The sequence below is a fragment of the Schistocerca nitens genome, chromosome 3 (genome assembly GCF_023898315.1).
Source record: "Schistocerca nitens isolate TAMUIC-IGC-003100 chromosome 3, iqSchNite1.1, whole genome shotgun sequence".
NCBI classification, from domain to species: Eukaryota; Metazoa; Arthropoda; class Insecta; order Orthoptera; family Acrididae; genus Schistocerca; species Schistocerca nitens.
This window is the reverse complement of record NC_064616.1, coordinates 571,456,743-571,476,962: the sequence shown is the minus strand read 5'-3', so window position 1 is coordinate 571,476,962 and position 20,220 is coordinate 571,456,743. Positions and strand designations below refer to the sequence as shown.

At 38.8% G+C, this 20,220-nt stretch overlaps 1 protein-coding gene across 2 annotated transcripts in view; it reads left to right on the top strand.

Moving 5' to 3' along the window:
- LOC126248479 (alpha-1,3-mannosyl-glycoprotein 2-beta-N-acetylglucosaminyltransferase) overlaps positions 1 to 20,220 on the top strand; it is a 101,718-nt gene that overhangs the window by 39,387 nt on the left and 42,111 nt on the right. Inside the window, exons 7-9 of one of the 2 annotated variants that reach the window (XM_049949497.1) lie at positions 14,394 to 14,634; positions 14,759 to 14,863; positions 15,011 to 15,101. In XM_049949497.1, coding sequence (XP_049805454.1) covers positions 14,394 to 14,634; positions 14,759 to 14,863; positions 15,011 to 15,101 — 437 coding nt within the window. The remainder of the gene's footprint in view (positions 1 to 14,393; positions 14,635 to 14,758; positions 14,864 to 15,010; positions 15,102 to 20,220) is intronic. The other variant, XM_049949498.1, reaches the window with a different exon arrangement.

Genomic DNA, 20,220 nt, shown 5'->3' with positions numbered 1-20,220 from the left:
TGTAAATAGCCTTTCGCTCCCTGTATTTTACCCCTGCCACCTTCAGAACTTGAAAGAGAGTATTCCAGTTAACGTTGTCAAAAGCTTTCTCTAAGTCTACAAATGCTGGAAATGTAGGTTTGTCTTTTCTTAATCTTTCTTCTAAGATAAGTCGTAAGGTTAGTATTGCCTCACGTGTTCCAACATTTCTACGGAATCCAAACTGATCTTCCCCGAGGTCCGCTTCTACCAGTTTTTCCATTCGTCTGTAAAGAATTCGCGTTAGTATTTTGCAGCTGTGACTTATTAAACTGATAGTTCGGTAATTTTCACATCTGTCAACACCTGCTTTCTTTGGGATTGGAATTATTATATTCTTCTTGAAGTCTGTGGGTATTTCGCCTGTCTCATACATCTTGCTTACCAGATGGTAGAGTTTTGTCATGACTGGCTCTGCCAAGGCCATCAGTAGTTCTAATGGAATGTTGTCTACTCCCGGGGCCTTGTTTTGACTCAGGTCTTTCAGTGCTCTGTCAAACTCTTCACGCAGTATCTTATCTCCCATTTCATCTTCATCTACATCCTCTTCCATTTCCATAATATTGTCCTCAAGTACATCACCCTTGTATGAACCCTCTATATACTCCTTCCACCTTTCTGCCTTCCCTTCTTTGCTTAGAACTGGGTTGCCATCTGAGCTCTTAATATTCATACAAGTGGTTCTCTTCTCTCCAAAGGTCTCTTTAATTTTCCTGTAGGCAGTATCTATCTTACCCCTAGTGAGACAAGCCTCTACATCCTTACATTTGTCCTCTAGCCATCCCTGCTTAGCCATTTTGCACTTCCTGTCGATCTCATTTTTGAGACGTTTGTCTTCCTTTTTGCCTGCTTCATTTACTGCATTTTTATATTTTCTCCTTTCATCAATTAAATTCAATATTTCTTCTGTTACCCAAGGATTTCTATTAGCCCTCGTCTATTTACCTACTTGATCCTCTGCTGCCTTCACTACTTCATCCCTCAGAGCTACCCATTCTTCTTCTACTGTATTTCTTTCCCCCATTCCTGTCAATTGTTCCCTTATGCTCTCCCTGAAACTCTGCACAATCTCAGGATCTTTCAGTTTATCCAGGTCCCATCTCCTTAAATTCCCACCTTTTTGCAGTTTCTTCAGTTTTAATCTACAGTTCATAACCAACAGACGGTGGTCAGAGTCAACATCTGCCCCTGGAAATGTCTTACAATTTAAAACCTGGTTCCTAAATCTCTGTCTTACCATTATATAATCTATCTGATACCTTTTAGTATCTCCAGGATTCTTCCAGGTATACAACCTTCTTTTATGATTATTGAACCAAGTGTTAGCTATGATTAAGTTATGCTCTGTGCAAAATTCTACCAGGCGGCTTCCTCTTTCATTTCTTCCCCCCAATCCATATTCCCTACTATGTTTCCTTCTCTCCCTTTTCCTACTGACGAATTCCAGTCACCCATGACTATTAAATTTTCGTCTCCCTTCACTACCTGAATAATTTCTTTTATCTCGTCATACATTTCATCAATTTCTTCATCATCTGCAGAGCTAGTTGGCATATAAACTTGTACTACTGTAGTAGGCATGGGCTTTGTGTCTATCTTGGCCACAATAATGCGTTCACTATGCTGTTTGTAGTAGCTAACCCACACTCCTATTTTTTTATTCATTATTAAACCTACTCCTGCATTACCCCTATTTGATTTTGTATTTATAACCCTGTAATCACCTGTTCATTGAATTTGTTCGTGGCAGACGTCCGATGACACTAGTTCATGTTGTTCATAGATCCGTTCACTCAGTTTTTTATTACTAGCTAAACCCTCTGACCAAACTCGCTGAGCTACCGTGCTGGCTGCCCACTAGACCACAATGGCCTCATGAGCCTATGTGGTAGCTCCATTTTGTACACCTGCAATCAGAATCCAGTTGTGATTCATTAATACTGTAGTCAAAGGATACTACATTTTTTCAGTTGTGAAGTGCACAGTTTTACACTTCTGGATGTTTAAAGAAAGTTGCTAGTCGTTGCATCTCTTTGAAATCTTACTAGATCCTACTGAATATTTGTGAGACTTTTTTCAAACACTACTTCATTGTAGATAAATGCATCATCTGTGAAAAGTCTGAGGTTACTATTAATATTATCCACAAGGTCATTAATCTACAACAGGAACAGCGAGGATCTCAATGTACTTCCCTGGCATACATGCGTTAGTTAGTCAGTGAATCACCATCCATGTTAACATGCTCTGTCCTCCCTACCAAGAAATCTTCAGTCCAATCACAGATTTAGTTTGATACCCCACACAGTCGTGCATTTTATAATAAGCATAGATGTGTTACCAAGTCAATAGATTTTCATAAATAGAGAAATACTGCATCTACTTGACTGCGTTGATCCATGGCTTTCAAGAATTCATGTGACAAAAGTGTGAGTTGGGTTTCACCCGATCGAGGTTTTCGAAATCCATGCTGGTTGACATGATTGATGTCATTATGTTTGCATTTGCGTAGGATGTGGAGTGGGGTTGATGTCAGCATTGGAAAGGTGTATAAAAGTAAAAGAGCTACTTAGAAATATTCGGATTTATTCAAAATGATGGTATACAGAGAGGGATCATCCTGGAGAGTGGAAGTTACAGGGTGGCTGCCAGTCTCAGATTGGGGCCTGGTTATGGGAATAGGAAGAGGGAGAGGTGGCAGTTCACAGAGTGCAGAGCCAGAGGCTCTGTCTCCCAAGAGAGATTTCTGCTCTAGTCAAGGTCTGGATTACAAGAGAATCAAGTGACTGTGTTTTGCTCTCCAGAACTCTACAATGACCAAACATTATTCCCTCCTCCCCATGCTCCAGCATGGCTGAAGGCATCTCTTGTTAGTGGCTTTAACTGGACAGAACTGTCTTGGTTCTGAAAGGCAGGCAACTTGGGTCACATAGGCATGACAAAAGTTTATGTTGAGAGAAAACCTATTCCTCAAGGAATATGCAGTTGTTTGTGTTGTCTAACAAATATTAATCTCGTTGCTACATAGTTTAACCAAAAGCTAAAAATGTAAAATACATCGTCAACATAACAAAATACTTAATTCTGTGAAATTCACTGTATTTAGGTGATAATTATAATGAATCAACATCTGAAGCAAATTGGCTGCCATGAATGTCTTCTTGGGGCTCCAAAAGTATGGAAATTGCATGGGGAGAGATCAGGACTGCATGGAGAATGTGTAAGGGCTTTCCAGCCAAACTTCTGCAGCGTACTCTATACCACCTTGGCACCATGTGGGCAGGCCCACACATTTGACAAACCTGCCACACCTGGGTACAATCATGGTTCCATAGGCAACCACAAACATTTTTCCATGAAGGAATTGATCATCTTGTCTCACAGTGGAGCAAATGTATTAACAGATACGGCAATTACTTTTGAAATAATAAACAGTTTACTTACTTTTTATCCATCATCTTATATTCATTTGAATGCCTCTTATAACAGTCGAACAATAACACAATGCTCTTTAAAACTGAAGGATGGGATCGATAAAGTATCATAACATATTAACTACTCTGTGGAAAAGATTTAAAGTAGAGGTATACAATTCGTGCACAGAAAGCTGGATTACACTTGGCTTGCAGTGACTATAGTGCCATACGGGAGTGGCCCCACAACATGGGGCAGTAGAAGGAGCAGGAAAAGGCAGTATTTGTCAGTCAGCAAGCAGTCACAGTGCACTGTGGTGGTGTTCCTCACGACATGGCCTCGAGATAATGTTTGGATACCTTCACATGGGGAAGTATTATTGGAAAACTGGAAGAAGGATAAAGTGTAACGTGTGTAGACAGGAATTTGGTATTGGTTTCAGCATTGTTTCACATGCATGTGGAGCATTCTGAACCCGAGGTATTACTGCTCACAGGAAAGGTGGTGGTCGACCATGGTCAACTACAGCAGCAGACGACTGCTACATAGTGCAGCAGGCAGGAAGGGACCCACAACAAACAGTGGATGCAATTGGAAACATTTAATAAGGCTGCAGGTCATGCAATCTCATGCTCCACAGTGACATAGTGAGTGCATGGGGGTGATCTCTGTGCCCGACAACCAGTATCATAGTGTTCAATTACACCCGTACATCAGCAGCACTGTTTGAATTGATGCCAGGAGTATAGAGACTGGACCAATGAGGAGTAGTCACATCTTCATCTCAGATGAGAGTAGATTAAGCCCGGATAGTGAATCTTGGTGTACCTTCATATGGCAAGAGGTGGGAACATGCAGTGCACCCAAGAATGTTGTCGAACAAGATGGTTTTGGTGTTCAAAGTGTTAGGGTGTATGGAGGAATAATGTTGTATGGACATGCTGACATTTAAATATTTGAACATGGTCTTCTCAACTGTCAATGTGATTGTGACACTGTACTCCTTTCCCGTATGAGTCTTTTCAGTAGAGCATTTGACCCTGAGTTCATTTATATACACCAAAGAGCCAAAGAAACTGGTACATGTGCTTAATATCAAGTAGGGACTCTACGAACATGCAGAAGTGCTGCAACACGGTATGGCATGGACTCAACTAATGTCTGAAGTAGTGCTGGAGGGAACTGACACCATGAATCCTGCAGGGCTGTCCATAAATCCGTAAGAGTACAAGGGGTGGAGATCTCTTCTGAACAGCATGTTGCAAGGCATCCCAGATACGCTCAATAATGTTCATGTCTGGGGAGTTTGGTGGCCAGCAGAAGGGTTTAAACTCGGAAGTGTGTTCCTGGAGCCACTCTGTAGGAATTCTGGATGTGTGGGGTGTCGCATTGTCCTGATGGAGTTTCTCAAGTCCGTTGGAATGCGCAATGGATGTGAATGGATGCAGGTGATCATACACGATACTTGTGTATGTGTCACCTGTCAGAGTTGTATCTAGACCTATCAGGGATCACATATCACTCCAAACTGCACACACCCCACACCATTACAGAGCCTCCACCAGCTTGAACATTCCCCTGCTGACATGCAGGATCCGTGGATTCATGAAGTTTTCTCCATACCCATACATGTCCATCCACTTGATACAATTTGAAACGAGAGTCATACGACCAGGAAACTTATTTCCAGTGATCAACAGTCCAATGTCGATGCTGACGAGCCCAGGCGAGAAGCAAAGTTTTGTGTCGTGCAGTCATCAAGGGTACATGAGTGGGCCTTCAGCAATGGAAGCCCATATGGATGATGTTTTGTTGAATGGTTTGCACGCTGACACTTGTTGATGACCCAGCATTGAAATCTGCAGCAATTTGTGCAAGGGTTGCACTTCTGTCACATTGAACTATTCTTTTCAGTCGTCATTGCTCCCATTCTTGCAGGATCTTTTTCTAGCTGCAACAGTGTCAGAGATTTTATGTTTTACTGGATTCCTGATATTCACGGTACACTCATGAAAGGATCGTACATGAAAATACTCACTTCATCACTACCTCGGAGGTGCTGTGTCCCATTGCTTGTGTGCTGGCTATAACACCGCGTTCAAACTCACTTAAATCTTGATAACCTACCATTGTAGCAGCAGTAACCGATCTAACAACCGTGCCAGACACTTGTTGTCTTATATAGGCATTGTCACCTCAGTGCCATATTCTGCCTGTATACATATCACTGTATTTGAATATGCATGCCTATTCCAGTTTCTTTGGCGCCTCAGGGTAGATGCAGTATTACTTACCCGCATTGAACAGCACGGGTGGAGTAGTTCTTGGAACAAGGGGATATTTGGCGAGTGGAGTGGCCTGCCTGTTCCCCCGACTTAAATCCCATCGAGCACATGTGGGATGCACTAGGGAGATGCATTGTGGCACCTCCATGTGCACTAATGCGGAGGAATGGAAGGCCCTGCCACAAGAACTCTCTACCAACCTTGGTGGCAGTATGGAAGCACATTGCAGAGCATGCACTGCCACCCGTGGTGATCACATGCCTCATTATGAGCCATGTTGCGCCTTTTGTTATATCCAGGAGACCATTGTGAATTTTGGTGACGTCAGTGTAAATATTGACTCTCAATAAAAGCATTATTTCTGTTTGCCTCATTGTGTATTTCTTTCAGTTACTTCCTGTATCATACTGCAGCAGTTCCTCGTATAATGGTCCATGTTTCATCAAGCTTGGCAGTGATGCATCATGCAAAAGTTACTTTTGTCCTTAAATTTGGCACACTGTTGTATATGAGCTCTGGAAACAACAATGGAAGAAAATCTTTGCAGCAGTTTATGTAGTACTTCTTTGACATGTTTGCTGTGAACATCACTCAATAATTGGAAAACAGTATACGTATTTAAGTTTTGGGACATTAAAAGAGTATAAAAACAAAGCTGCCACTCTTCAGAATGAGTACTTTCTGCTGCGCATTTAAAGTATATTGGCTTGAAATGGTTTCATTACTATGGAACTGTTTGTTTTTCTTTTTACCCTGACCTTTGTCTTCACACCTTGCAAGTTTCATCAAAAGTAGTAGACTCTGTGACAGTGGAAGATCTGTTCACTGCAGACATTTTCTAGCATTACCAGAAAATGTCAGGCACTACATCTGACACAAAAGCAATGTTACTTACACTGCAAATTGGGTATTTAGCAGATATGTTTTATTAACAGTCGTTGACATCCAAGAGTACGAATCTTGTGCATGCACGCGCACACACACACTGATTCAGTTTGATGAAACTTCTTGCACTGTAAGGACATAGAACACAATCAAAAAGCATTGTGCAGTAATATGGCATGGCAAGTATTTTCTTGCTTCCATGGTTCTTGGATGTACTGCCAAATCCAACTGTCGAAAGTCCATGATAATTTGGCAGACAGCTGTCCTTCCACCATCGGGTGGTGGTGATGGAATGAAATGTCTTCTGCGAGCTTGCGGTATTTATACCTGCTGGTCCAGAAGTCAGGCCCTGCCGGCCCTGATTGTGGGGGGCGTGTGCAGCTACGATGGTGGAGGGGAGAGCGTCAGTTGCCTTCCACGCACCATCTCTGTGCATCTTGCATCCAGGTGTCACTTTTTGCTTTCATGGTGCTTAGTATTAGCTCCATGTCCCTACTGATTAAATTGTCAGTCATTATAATTTCAATTGCCTGTTTGAAAATTGAAAAATGGAAATGAAGTCCCATGCTTAATGACAGAGCGTAGGGGAACAATGTGGGAGACCCACACCCCCGTACTAGGCAAGGTCCTAATGGACGTGGTTTGCCGTTGCGTTCCTCCAACCGTAATGGGGATGAATGGTGATGATGAAGATGACACAACACCCAGCCATCTCGGGGCAGGTGAAAATCCCTGACCACACCGTGAATCGAACCCAAGACCACATGCTCAGGAAGCGAGAATGCTATCGCGAGACCATGAGCAGCAGACTCTTTGAAAATACAGTCTCAAAATTGATTGATGGTAGCCAGGACTTTCATTTACTGGTAATGTATTTTATGTCCATTTTCAGTGCAGTGTTCTGCTATTGCAGACTTATTGGGCTGCAGTGTATTGATGTGGCACTCGCGTACTATAGGTCGATCTTCAGTCGTGCAGATTGTTTGCCCAATGTAAGTTTTTCCTCATTCCCACATAACTTGGTACACCCCTGCCTTTTTTTTTAAAAAAAAAAAGTCCCAGATCATCTTTCGCTGTCCCTAATAAAGCTCATGTTTTGACTGGCAGGTGGAAAACTGTCATTATGTGGTGTTTACACATTAGTCTGCCAGTTTTTGACAAAATAAAATGCCAGTTTTCTGCCCGCCAGCCAAAACACAAGCTTTATTAGGAACGGAGAAATATGACCTTGGTCTCAGAATAACAGGGATGTGCTGGGTTCTGTGGGAATGGAAAAGACATTGGAGAAGATATTGCACAAATGATCCATGCAACTGAAGATCGATGTATAGGATGTGAGTGCCACACCCGCTTGCTTCAGCCCAAAAGTGTGCAATAGCAGAATACTACATTTAAAATGGATATAAAATGAATTAACAGCAAACAAAAGTCCTGGCTACGTCTGATAAATGGTGGGACTTCATTTTCTAAGAGGCAATTGAAATTCATGTGACTGATTATTTAATCAACAAAGACACTGGTTTCCAAATGAGCAAGGGATGGGAGCCACTGTCACAGCCGCACACAGCCCCACACCAAGCATGGCACGGTGCCCGCGAGACCTAAACTCTGGACTGGCAGGTATAAATACTTTGAGCCTTCACAAGACGTTTCATTCCATCAGCGCCACCTGATGAGGGTGGAACGGTTGTCTGTCAAAATGTCATGAACTTTGGGTGATTGGATCTGGCAGTATACCTAGAACCATGGAAGAAGCATGTAGCTGGGAAAGCCGCAGATCACAAATATTTTCTTAATAATATGAGCTGTTTCACTTTAATTTTTTGACAAAGTAATATTTTAAAGTAGTTTGTTAGAAATTTAGGAATTTTGATAACAGGCTTTGAAATGCTCAACAACCTAAGTAATGGTATGTTATGATTCTAAGGAGCACCTGAGGATTGTTGATGCATTTTGCTTTAATAAATAAAACATTTTGTAACCAGATCCTCATATTCCATCACGTAGATAAACTAGTTAACATTAAAAAAGACATTGTATTCTATGTTGTACATCAACTGGATTTATTCTTACAACAGCTAAGTGAGTGGGACAGCTGAAAGAATGTTTGAGCTAAGCGCATGCATTAGCAGGACAGATTGGCCTTATAAACACTATAAGTGATTACTGATTAACTTCCTTAGAGAAGAAGAAGAAGTGGAAAAAGTTTTTCAATCAATTGGGGAGCAAGTGTGATTTATGTTCCTTGCTCCTCTTCATTTTTGGATGATAGGAAACTGTACAATCTTCTTTTCCATTAATTTTGCCATGGTTATTTGAGGAAAGAAATACCAGAAATTCTAACTTTCCAGTTTATTCTTCCAGTTACAGTTACAAGTAACTGACTTAGCGACAACTGTTGTGTTGGAAAGAGAGAACTTTTGTCACTGCCGATAGGAAAGTGTAGTGACGCTTCTCTCTCGTTAAAAAGGCAAAAAATGAACAGTTCTTCGTGTAGAGAATGTAAAAAGCGTGTGATGAAGGGTATTCTGTGTATCAAATGCAACTTCTGGTTACACGAAAAGTGCGCGAAAGTAAATCTAAAGTTCGTCAGCGATGATTTTCCGTGGACATGTCACGGTTGTTTACGTGACGAAACGGCCGATCTTGTAAGTGCAGTTGATACAAAAAACGAAATTATAAAGTTACTACGAAGTGACATTGAGGCATTAAAAACCGAACTTTCAACCATCAAGAAAGAAAACGATACATTAATACAAGAAAAGAAGTCCTGTGTGTGTAAAAGCCATCAAACGGAAAAGCAAGAAGATCGCGAAAATACGAATGACCGATCGTACTTTAAAAACAACATTTCAAGTGTTCCCGTTGATGTCTCGGTAAACTCAGTAAGCCAAAAACCGGAAGATAAATATAAATGGAAGGTGGTGACATACAGCAAAAGGAAAAACAAAGCGCCAGATACGCAACAAAAGGAAAATGACTTTTTAATAATTGGCGATTCGCTGCTGAAGAATATCGCTGTCCCAAATTGCAAGATCGACGTACGACCTGGTATTAGAACGCATCAACTCGGTAAACATTTTAAAAATATGGTAAATGCAAGACAAGATACTACAGAACCAGATTCTGAAACCAGACATAACTATGATGGGGTGTTTATACATGTTGGGACGAATTCGTTAAGGAGCAGCAGTGAGGAAGAAATGGCAAGCGAAACAAGAAACATGATTCGTTCTGCAAGAAATATGTATGCAGGATCTCGTCTGATACTTAGCGGAATCATAAACAGAAGGTCGGTGAGTGAAAAATATATCGCCAAAATAAACTGTGCTCTTAAAGAACAATGTGATCGTCTTGGGGCAATTTTTATAGACCCAAACAAATTCCTATGTGAAAACTCACTAGCGAAGGATGGCTTGCATTTAAATAGACTGGGGTCTGTAACGTTCAGCAGAATGTTTGCAGATGTCTGCAAAATCATTAGATGCAAGGGAAACTAATATGGCCTGAAGGGGATGAAAAATCATACACTCCAGCTGGAAAAGAAAAATATAAGCACCATACAAAAAAAGACGATACTAAAGAATTTGCCCCAGAATTCAGCTCACAACATGTAAACCAACAAAAGAAAAATTACATAAAAGTACTTCATCAAAATATTCAATACTTTGGTAACAAAAAATTAGAAGCAGAAGTACTCCTGAGTGAAGTAAGACCAGACATATTATGCATAAGTGAACATGGACTAACTGAAAGTAAAATACATAATGTGGCAATAAAGGACTACAAACTAGCTAGTTACTTCTGCAGATCTAAATATAAGGGCGGTGGTGTTTGTATATATATTAAAACAGGTACTCTATCAAAGAATGTAAACAGTGAAGCTGCTAAATTTCCCATAGCTAGAGAAAAAGACTTTGAAGCTACTGGTATAGTGGCAGAGGATTTTAGAGTGTTTTGTGTGTACAGGTCACCATGTGGCAATATTAGCATCTTTCTAAAAAAAGTTGCTAGCTTATTGAGAATGAATATGAAGAGAAATCTTATTATATGTGGAGACTTCAACATCGACATGGGAAAAGACACAAAAATAAGACAGGATTTTGAAGAATTGTTAATACAGCATAACATGAAAGTGACAATAACTGCACCAACAAGAGTGACTTCACAAAGTGAGACAATTATTGACAACATAATTACTAATATGTGTAACTATGAGTCACATGTAGTTCAGACAGAAATATCTGATCATCATGGACAACTAATCAGCTTTTGCAGAAGTAATGACACAGTATCAGAACCAAAACAAACAACCAAAGAAATTAGGATCATCAGTGAACAAAATATCAACATCTTTAGAACAATGTTAAGTAAGGAAACCTGGAATGAAACCCTACAGGCCCAGAGTGTAAATGAAAAATATGATGCATTTATTTCAACAATTAAGTACCATTTTAATGTAGCATTTCCCAAAGTAAAGAGACAAGAAAGGCATCAAGATCAAGCACAGTGGATTACGAGTGAAATACTAGAACAGCGAAGGAAGCTTCAGGACGTGAGACGGATGGGCGAAGCTGAAAACTATAAAATGTTAAAAAAGAAGTATAGAAAAACAATAAGAGAAGCGAAAGCAAGAGCAATTGACACCACTATAGTGAACTCAAAAAACAAGGCAAAGGCAGCTTGGAATGCAATCAATGCTGAAAGAAAGGAAAAAGATGGGTCAAACAAAGAAGAAGGTATTAGGTCAATTAAAGTAGACAACACAGTGGTCACAGATGGTATGGAAATAGCAAACATACTGAATAATAACTATATCAGTGTAGTAGAAAACCTAAAATTGGAAAGAAATAGTCAAAAACAGAAGGGTATTAAGGTACCAAAAAGATCATGCAGTACTATGTTCTTAAGACCAGTCACGGAAGATGAATTGCGGAAAACTATACAGAAACTGAAGTCCAAGAAATCAGCTGGTGATGATGAAATATCAAATCATGTAATAAAGCTGGTGTGTGAGGAGATAATAACACCACTGCTGAACATAGCAAACTGTTCTTTCAGAGATGCAATTTTTCCAGAAAAACTGAAGATAACGAAGGTAGTGCCAGTGTACAAGAAAGGGTGTAAGGATGATCCCAACAACTACAGACCAGTTTCACTGATATCAGGTTTCTCAAAAATCCTAGAAATGCTTATGTATACCAGATTAGTTAACTATTTGGACAAACATAACATTCTCATGACCTCACAACATGGTTTCAGAAAGGGTAAATCTACAGAATCAGCAATTGTCAGTCTAACAGAATACATTTTACAGTCCTTAGACGAGAAAAAGGTTGTCTCTGCAATGTTTCTGGATCTTTCAAAGGCTTTTGACACCATTGACCATGAAATGCTGATACAAAAATTAAGCAACTATGGCATTCGGGGGCAACCAGGTGAATGGATAAAATCATACTTGTGCAACCGCAAGCAGTATGTATCATTAGGAAACTCGTACCAATCAGAAACCAAATCCATCAAATATGGAGTGCCGCAGGGTTCGGTAATGGGGCCATTGTTATTTAATGTATTTGTTAATGATATAGGTGTTGAGGAGGAAGAAAAGAAAATATTGTATGCTGATGACATGACAATACTAAATAGTGACCAAAATATGGAACAGCTTGAGAGAAGAGCATACATATCTGCAAATGGCACAGCTCAATGGCTGTTGGAAAATGAACTGGTTATAAATCTAAAAAAGAATATGTATGCAGTGTTTAAAAACAAGGAAAAGGCTGTAGACATGGATTTAGAGGTTGATGGAACAAGGCTGGAAGAAGTAGAATCTGCTAGATTCTTAGGTATTCTTGTGGATAATGAACTGAAATGGAAAAAAACATATTAATAATGTCTGTAAGAAACTGAGCTCTGTCATATTCTTAATGATGCAACTATCACAGTATTCAGACAAGAACCTTCTGTGTACAGTGTATCATGGACTTTTCGAACCATACTTACAGTATGGAGTGACTGTGTGGCAACTCAAACAAACAAGAGACAAAACGAGTGTTCACATTACAAAAAAAAGCAATTAGGACCATTTTAAGAAGAAAGACCTCTGAAACATGCAGAAACTGTTTGAAGAATTTAGGTATCTTAACTTTTTCATCGTTGTATATATACAAAACAATAATGTACATCACAAAAGCTAGTGAGGACTGGATTACAAATGCTAGTGTACACACTCACAATACAAGAAAGAAGAATGAAGTACGGAGCATACCCCACCGACTGGCAATGCTAGAAAAAGGACCCCAGTACTCTGGTATAAGACTACTAAGAAGTCTGCCCAAAACCCTGCAAGATAGTGTACTTCACAATGACTTTGCAAAGAAACTTAAAGACTATCTCATTGAAAAAGAGTTTTACAGTGTTGCAGAATACTTATGCCATTAAATTTGTATATATTGTTACTCATTATCAGTGATGTAAAAATGTAAGCTAAAGGTGTAGGAAAATAAGTGATAAAGAATTTTAATACTTTGACATGTCCTATATTACACGTACATTTACTGTACACAATGTAATCTTACAGGATCAAATAAAATTCAATTCAATATGAAATAGTTCAGTATAATTTGTGAGAGGGATGTTGTCAGAGATTGTAGTCACTGCTGAGATCATATCAAGTAAGGTAGCTAGCTCAGGATTAATACATTGGAATCCCTTTAATGAGGAATAGGGTTCAAATTGCAGCCTGGCAATGTAGGTTTTGGTTAATTGTGATTTCTCTAATTTAAGACAAATTTGAGCATGGGTCCATGAGAAAGACAAGATCAGTTTCCTGCCACATCCTTGTCCTTGCTCTGCCCTCACTGCAAATAAGATGTTAACCCATAATCTTCCTTACTTCATGCTTTCCAGGCTTCATGCTGTCACGGGGTTTTTCACGTGCTTCCCTGTCAAAGTTGACCACAGAGTACCCTAATTCAGGTAAACCACTGCATCCTGATTAGCTATCATAGACACTAATGTGTTTGTAATGGTGTGCTATTGACTATCACAAATTTTAACTATGGATAGGTGGGATACAGTGCACCAAATAACAATTCACTGGACAGCAAAAAGTGGATGAGCAACCATACCACCTAGAACTTGCAAGGGGATACAGAAACCACTGTCCTACATGTGTATCCCTTCTTGCTGCATACAAAAGAGCACAAAAATTAGTATTTGTGTGCAGGACTACTGCCATTGAATATTAGAAGCATGGGAAAAATCAACTATTTTGATAACTCATATTTCATATTGGCACAGAGTATGGGTATGTTGAAAATTACATGAGGTGAATCACCCAGCTTGCAAACAGAGAACCATTCAGGCGGAGGATGAAAGTATTCTCATGTGGAGGATGTTTAAACGGGATGATTTAGGGACCTTTGATAAATGTCATAGTCTCCTGTTGGTGAATGGTGAAGGAGCCTACAGACTCATAATGTGCGTCCCTTTATTTATCTATGAAATCCTGCAGCCAGTCGGTACCTACAGTAAGATAGTGCACTACCCTATTATTTCTGCATTATTTTATTTCAGAATGGTTTGAGGACCACTCCATAGACATAAGGATGCTTGCGTTCTTTTTTATCTTTGCATTTTAGTTTCTTGATAACTTCTGTGTATAACTTGTGTGTCAGGATACATTTACAAAGTGGTGTTAAACACGGTATTAGTTTTTTTTATAGAAAATGTAGTTTTATGAAAAATTACATTGAGAATTGTCCATAGCTTTTACTTTGACGTATGCAGTTTGTATTGCAGATGATCTCGATGTTGCTCCAGATTTTTTTGAGTATTTCTTGGGTACTTACTCACTTTTGCACATGGATCCTACCTTGTGGTGTGTGTCAGCCTGGAATGACAATGGAAAGGCCGGTCTTGTAAATGAATCTGCCCCTGATCTCTTGTACCGTACAGACTTCTTCCCAGGTCTGGGATGGATGTTGACCAAAGAACTGTGGAAAGAACTGGCTCCAAAATGGCCACTGTCGTAAGTTCTTTTTCCTCTATTCACCTTTGCAAGCTATTTGAGACAAACACATTTAAGAAATAATAACTATGATTTGATTTGGGTTTTGAAATTGTAATGGAGTTTGAACTATTTAATTTTTCAGTTACTGGGATGACTGGGTCAGGCAACCTGATCAGCGAAGAAACAGGGCCTGTATTCGGCCAGAAATATCTCGAACGAGGACATTTGGCAAAGTTGGAGTTAGCAAGTATGTTGTCTTAATTATATGCTTCTGTTTGGGTTATCTCAAAAGTGTGTTCTATTTCTTTTTCCTAGAAAATTTAGTTTTACTATAGTGTTACACTTACAACATGAGCAATTAATATTATTATTTTTCTGTGTTATTATTTTTCAGTGGCCACTTCTATGAAAAACATTTGAAATACATTAAACTTAATGAAAAGTTTGTGCCTTTTACTAAGATGAATTTGAACTACCTCTTAAAGGTAAGATATTTCACCAATATTACCATTTCCCTGACACTAGATCTTGGCAAAATATGTACTGTATGGCATAACAAAATGTGTAAACTGCAGGTAACATACTTCACTCCTTAGGGAAAATAGTGCCCTAGAATATTTAATGGTGAAATCCCAATGAGTGTGACTCTGTCAAGACTGCAAAAAAAAAAAAAAAAAAGTTATATATACACATGAACCTGCAAAAAGCATATCAGTATTCAAAAACACGTGCTGTTGTCCTGAACTGGCATGTAAAATGAATCAGTTAGTTACATGTTTCATATACCATTTGAATGATTCTTTGACTGAAATTATGTGGAATGAGTCAGTTTACAGGATATGTGTGCATGATTAGTATTAACATTAATGAACACATTACTTTTTTTGGTCCCACTTGTGCAACTACACTTAAAAACTAGGTTCTCTCTCTCTCTCTCTCTCTCTCTCTCTCTCTCCCTCCCTTCCTGTCCTACCTACCTACCTACCTACCTACCTACCTACCTACCAATCTTTTCTGACTACCAGTTTTTAAATAGAAAATCATTGAACTCCTTTCTGACCCTCACACAGTGTTGATGTTGAATTATAAACGTCATTTTTCCCTCTAGTGCTGTAGGTATGGATATCACTGATCTTGTCAAATTGTGATGGATTATTTATGACACATTTCATTAGTAAATATATGTATTGTGATGGCGGAGTTAAAATGCCTAACTCCTTGTGGAGGTGTCTACACGACAACAATGGGTAAACACCACATGTTAGTCTTATTGCTCGCTTTTGTGCAATCAGTACTTTAGTCCTGAGTGGTGACTTACACCAGAAAATTATTTCATAATACACTATTGAGTGGAAATATGCAAAAATATTTCAGGAGCTTAATTTGTTTCTTTCTGAGGCTAGCAGTTATACAAAGAGCAAAAGTAGCTGAACTTGTTGTTTGAGAATCTCAGTAATATGCTTCTTTCAGTTAAAGTTTTCATCAGTATGAACACCCAAAAATTTGGGAGCACTCTTCATGATTTACTGACTCCTATTCATGTGCTACATCAATTGTTGCATGGCTACTTGTTGCACAGAACTGAATATAGTGTGTTCTTTTGAAAGTTAGGGAAAGTCCACGTTCAGAGAACCAGTTAATAATTTTTTGGGAAACATCATTAACAATGTCTTCTGTTGCTTTCTCTCTAATGCGATTTATTATACCACTAGTATCATTCTATTTGATGAATGTTAAGTGGAAGGTCTTTCACACATATAAAGAATGGGAATGGACCCAAAATTGAGCACTTTGGGAATTCCGTTGATTTCTCCCTGGTCATAAAAATTTTCTCCTCTGCCAACATTTTTTGAATTATTCAGCTTTATTTTTGTTTTATTTGTTAAGTGTGATTCAGCCAACTGTGCGTAAAACCATCAATTGTGTAAAACTTCAGTTTTTCCCAGAGAGTAAATTCCTTGGAAAGAGTACAAAAAATACCAAATAGGGATATTTTGTTACTTAAGGCTTGTACTGTTTGATGAGTGAATGTATAAATAGTATTCTCAGTTGAGAAACCCTTATGGAATCCAAACTGTAATATGTTAAGCAAATTGTTTATACTTAAGTGTAATGTGCTGCGAATACATAGGAAGATCCCTTATCATTTAGCTACAAAATAGCAGGTCAGCAACTGGAAGCAGTTAATTCCATAAATTATCTGGGAGTACGCATTAGGAGTGATTTAAAATGGAATGATCATATAAAGTTGATCGTCGGTAAAGCAGATGCCAGACTAAGATTCATTGGAAGAATCCTAAGGAAATGCAATCCGAAAACAAAGGAAGTAGGTTACAGTACGCTTGTTCGCTCACTGCTTGAATACTGCTCAGCAGTGTGGGATCCGTACCAGATAGGATTGAATGAAGAGATAGAGAAGATCCAACGGAGAGCAGCGTGCTTCGTCACAGGATCATTTAGTAATCGCGAAAGCGTTACGGAGATGATAGATAAACTCCGGTGGAAGACTCTGCGGGAGAGACGCTCAGTAGCTCGGTACGGGCTTTTGTTAAAGTTTCGAGAACATACCTTCACCGATGATTCAAGCAGTATATTGCTCCCTCCTACGTATATCTCGCGAAGAGACCATGAGGATAAAATCAGAGAGATAAGAGCCCACACAGAAGCATACCGACAATCCTTCTTTCCACGAACGATACGAGACTGGAATAGAAGGGAGAACCGATAGAGGTACTCAGGGTACCCTCCGCCACACACCGTCAGGTGGCTTGCGGAGTATGGATGTAGATGTAGATGTAGATGTAGAAGTATGAGACTACTCTCAAGTTCATTACTTTTTTTAATGTTTTGGAAAAAAGATGTTAGTAAGGAAATTGGAAATTGGTGGTAAGGTCTTATTGGACCAAACTGCAGAGGTTATCGGTCCCTAAGCCTAGGAACTACTTATTCTAACTTAAACTAACTTACGCTATGGACAACACATGCACCCATGCCCGAGGGAGGACTCAAACCTCCAAGGGGGGGAGCCCCATGGACCATAACAAGGCGCCTAAGACCGCGCGGCTATCCCGCCCGGCTGTTAGTAAGTAAACTGGAGAATAATTATCTAAGTTTGTTGTACCATCTTCCCTATGAAGAGGTTTAACAGTTGCGTATTTTAATGTGTCTGGAAAAATTCCCTGTGCCAGTGATGCATTACATATATCACTAAGAACATTACTTATTAAGTTGGAACACATTTTCATAATTCTGTTTGAAAGTCCATCATCAACACGTGAGCTTTTGTTTTTTAGAATTTTTGTAATTCTATTAATTTCAGTGAGGAATTTTGGTGCTATGAATAGTCGCTTAAAGTTTTGTGGACTGACATTAATGTATTCTATTGCTTCTTCAGCTGAACCATTTAATTCTATTTTTGCTGCTACATATAGGAAGTGGTTGTTGAAAATACTTGCAGCTTTTGAATTATCAGTCACAACATTGTCATTTACTTTAATTGTTATGGTATCTTGTACACTGACAGGCTGTTCTTTCTCCTGTTTCACAGTATCCCATATAGTTTTAATCTTATTATCTGGTTTATTTATTTCTGTCAGGATGTGGATACATCTGGACATTTTAATGACCTTCCTTAAAATACTACAGTATTTTTGTGTAGTATGCAAATGATACCAGATGTTGACATACTCTAGCCTTTATATAAATTTCCCTTTTCCTCTTAAATGAGATTTAAATTCCCTTAGTTAACTACTGCTGTCTTTTTTCTTTTTATTTTGTTTTTGTGTTTTGTTTTTATGGATCTTCTGGATAACTTTTTAGGAAAGCAGCTTTCAACTGTTGACACACATTTACTATTGAATAAGTCTCTTTCTGTGTATACCTTATCCCATACCACTTCTTTAAACATACTTTTAAAATATTGCATCGTGTTTTCATTAATAAGCCTCCGTGCTTTGTATGAACCTGCCTCAGGGCTATAAGGTATCATATTGTTTATTTCCATCAATTGTGCATCATGATCAGGTAGTCTATTAACAATTGGGTACACATTAATTGTTTCTGCATGAGCACTGCATATAAAAATGGTAACAATCAGTGTCCAGCTATCTTGCTGCATACGAGTTGGAAAATTGACTACTGAAATGAGATTGAAACACCCAAATAATGATTCTAGTTCATCATTCCTGTATGTATCTTTTAAAAAATCTACATTGAAATCTCCACAAACTATTAACTGTTTCTTCTTGTCTGACAGGTAGCTCAATAGTGCATCTAGATGTTTCATAAATAACTAAAAGTTTCCTAGGCAGTTCTGTAGACTGTTGCAATTCAGAAGGTGGTGTGACAGTCAGTCATCATATTGTTGGACCCTGCTTACTGGTTTCATCTCTTTTTGCTAACTGACACTTAAAATTCCCCAGGGTACTTTGTATATTTCTCATGGAATTAATTGGGGATTTATTTAGTAGAACAGTCTGAGCAACCTTGGCATATGGAGCTCCTCGATTTCAGTATGTTATAAAAAAAAAGTGTGTATATTGTGTACAGAGATCTGTCAGTTTGTCGCACCTCAGTATGTCATGTGAGAAAGATCTGCCAGTCTTTGTCATGGCATCATGAGGGTTGTCTTGATTGTGGTACAAACTTTTGCCAAACATATGAGTGCTTTCTGTGACTTCCAAACAATATTAAAGATCTTGTACATTGCAACTGACTAATCTTCTCCTCTTGTCCTTACCTTGTAGAAAACATTAGTAAATCCTTCTTGAGTTAATACGTTGATTTGTACATTGAGCTAAAGAACATATTTTCTCACAATTACATTGTTGTATGCACTGAAAACAACATGAAACGTGTATAGGGCAGATTGGCATAATTTACCTTTAACATTTCATAAAGCATAAGCCCTCATCAGCCAGAAGCACTTCATGTCTTGAAAGTTTCACTTTTCATTGTAAAAGTATAAGCTTGGAAGAATTTCGATTTTCAAGAAAATCTTAGTTTTTGTTTCATCTGACCTGTTTAGATTTTTAAATTGTGATTCAAAACAATTTAGAATCAGTTTTGAATTTAAGTAAAACAAGTGCATTTAATTTACTTTCTTAAATAATAGGTGGAAGTTGAATAGATTTTAAGTAATATGTTTGCCTGAAAATTGGCAAAAATGGAACTGTATGAAATTACTGATCTGAAAGATAAAACTCCTGAGCAGTGGAGGAGTTCATGAAGGATGTGACAAGAATGGAGTTCATAGAGGTTATGATTGATTCCTCAGGGTATAAGCAGTCAAAGGAAAATGAACATCAGTTCTTTCTATGGATTCCAAGTAATGAATGTATTTTTTGGAGTAATGAGAAATATTTTTTTAAGTTTCGGTCCATAGTTTGCAAAAACAAATATAATGGTAATCAGTTGTCCTAGGTTACATATAAATAATTCAAGGAATAGCAATTCTCTGAATAATTCACCAAAAAGTTGAGGTGGAGCGGTTGTGTTGAGTGGAGTGGGCGAAGGGCGAAGGGAGAAAGGAGGTGAGGAGTAGGAGAGAGACCTGGGAGGAAGGGGGGGGGGGGCGGGGGAGAGAGAGAGAGAGAGAGAGAGAGA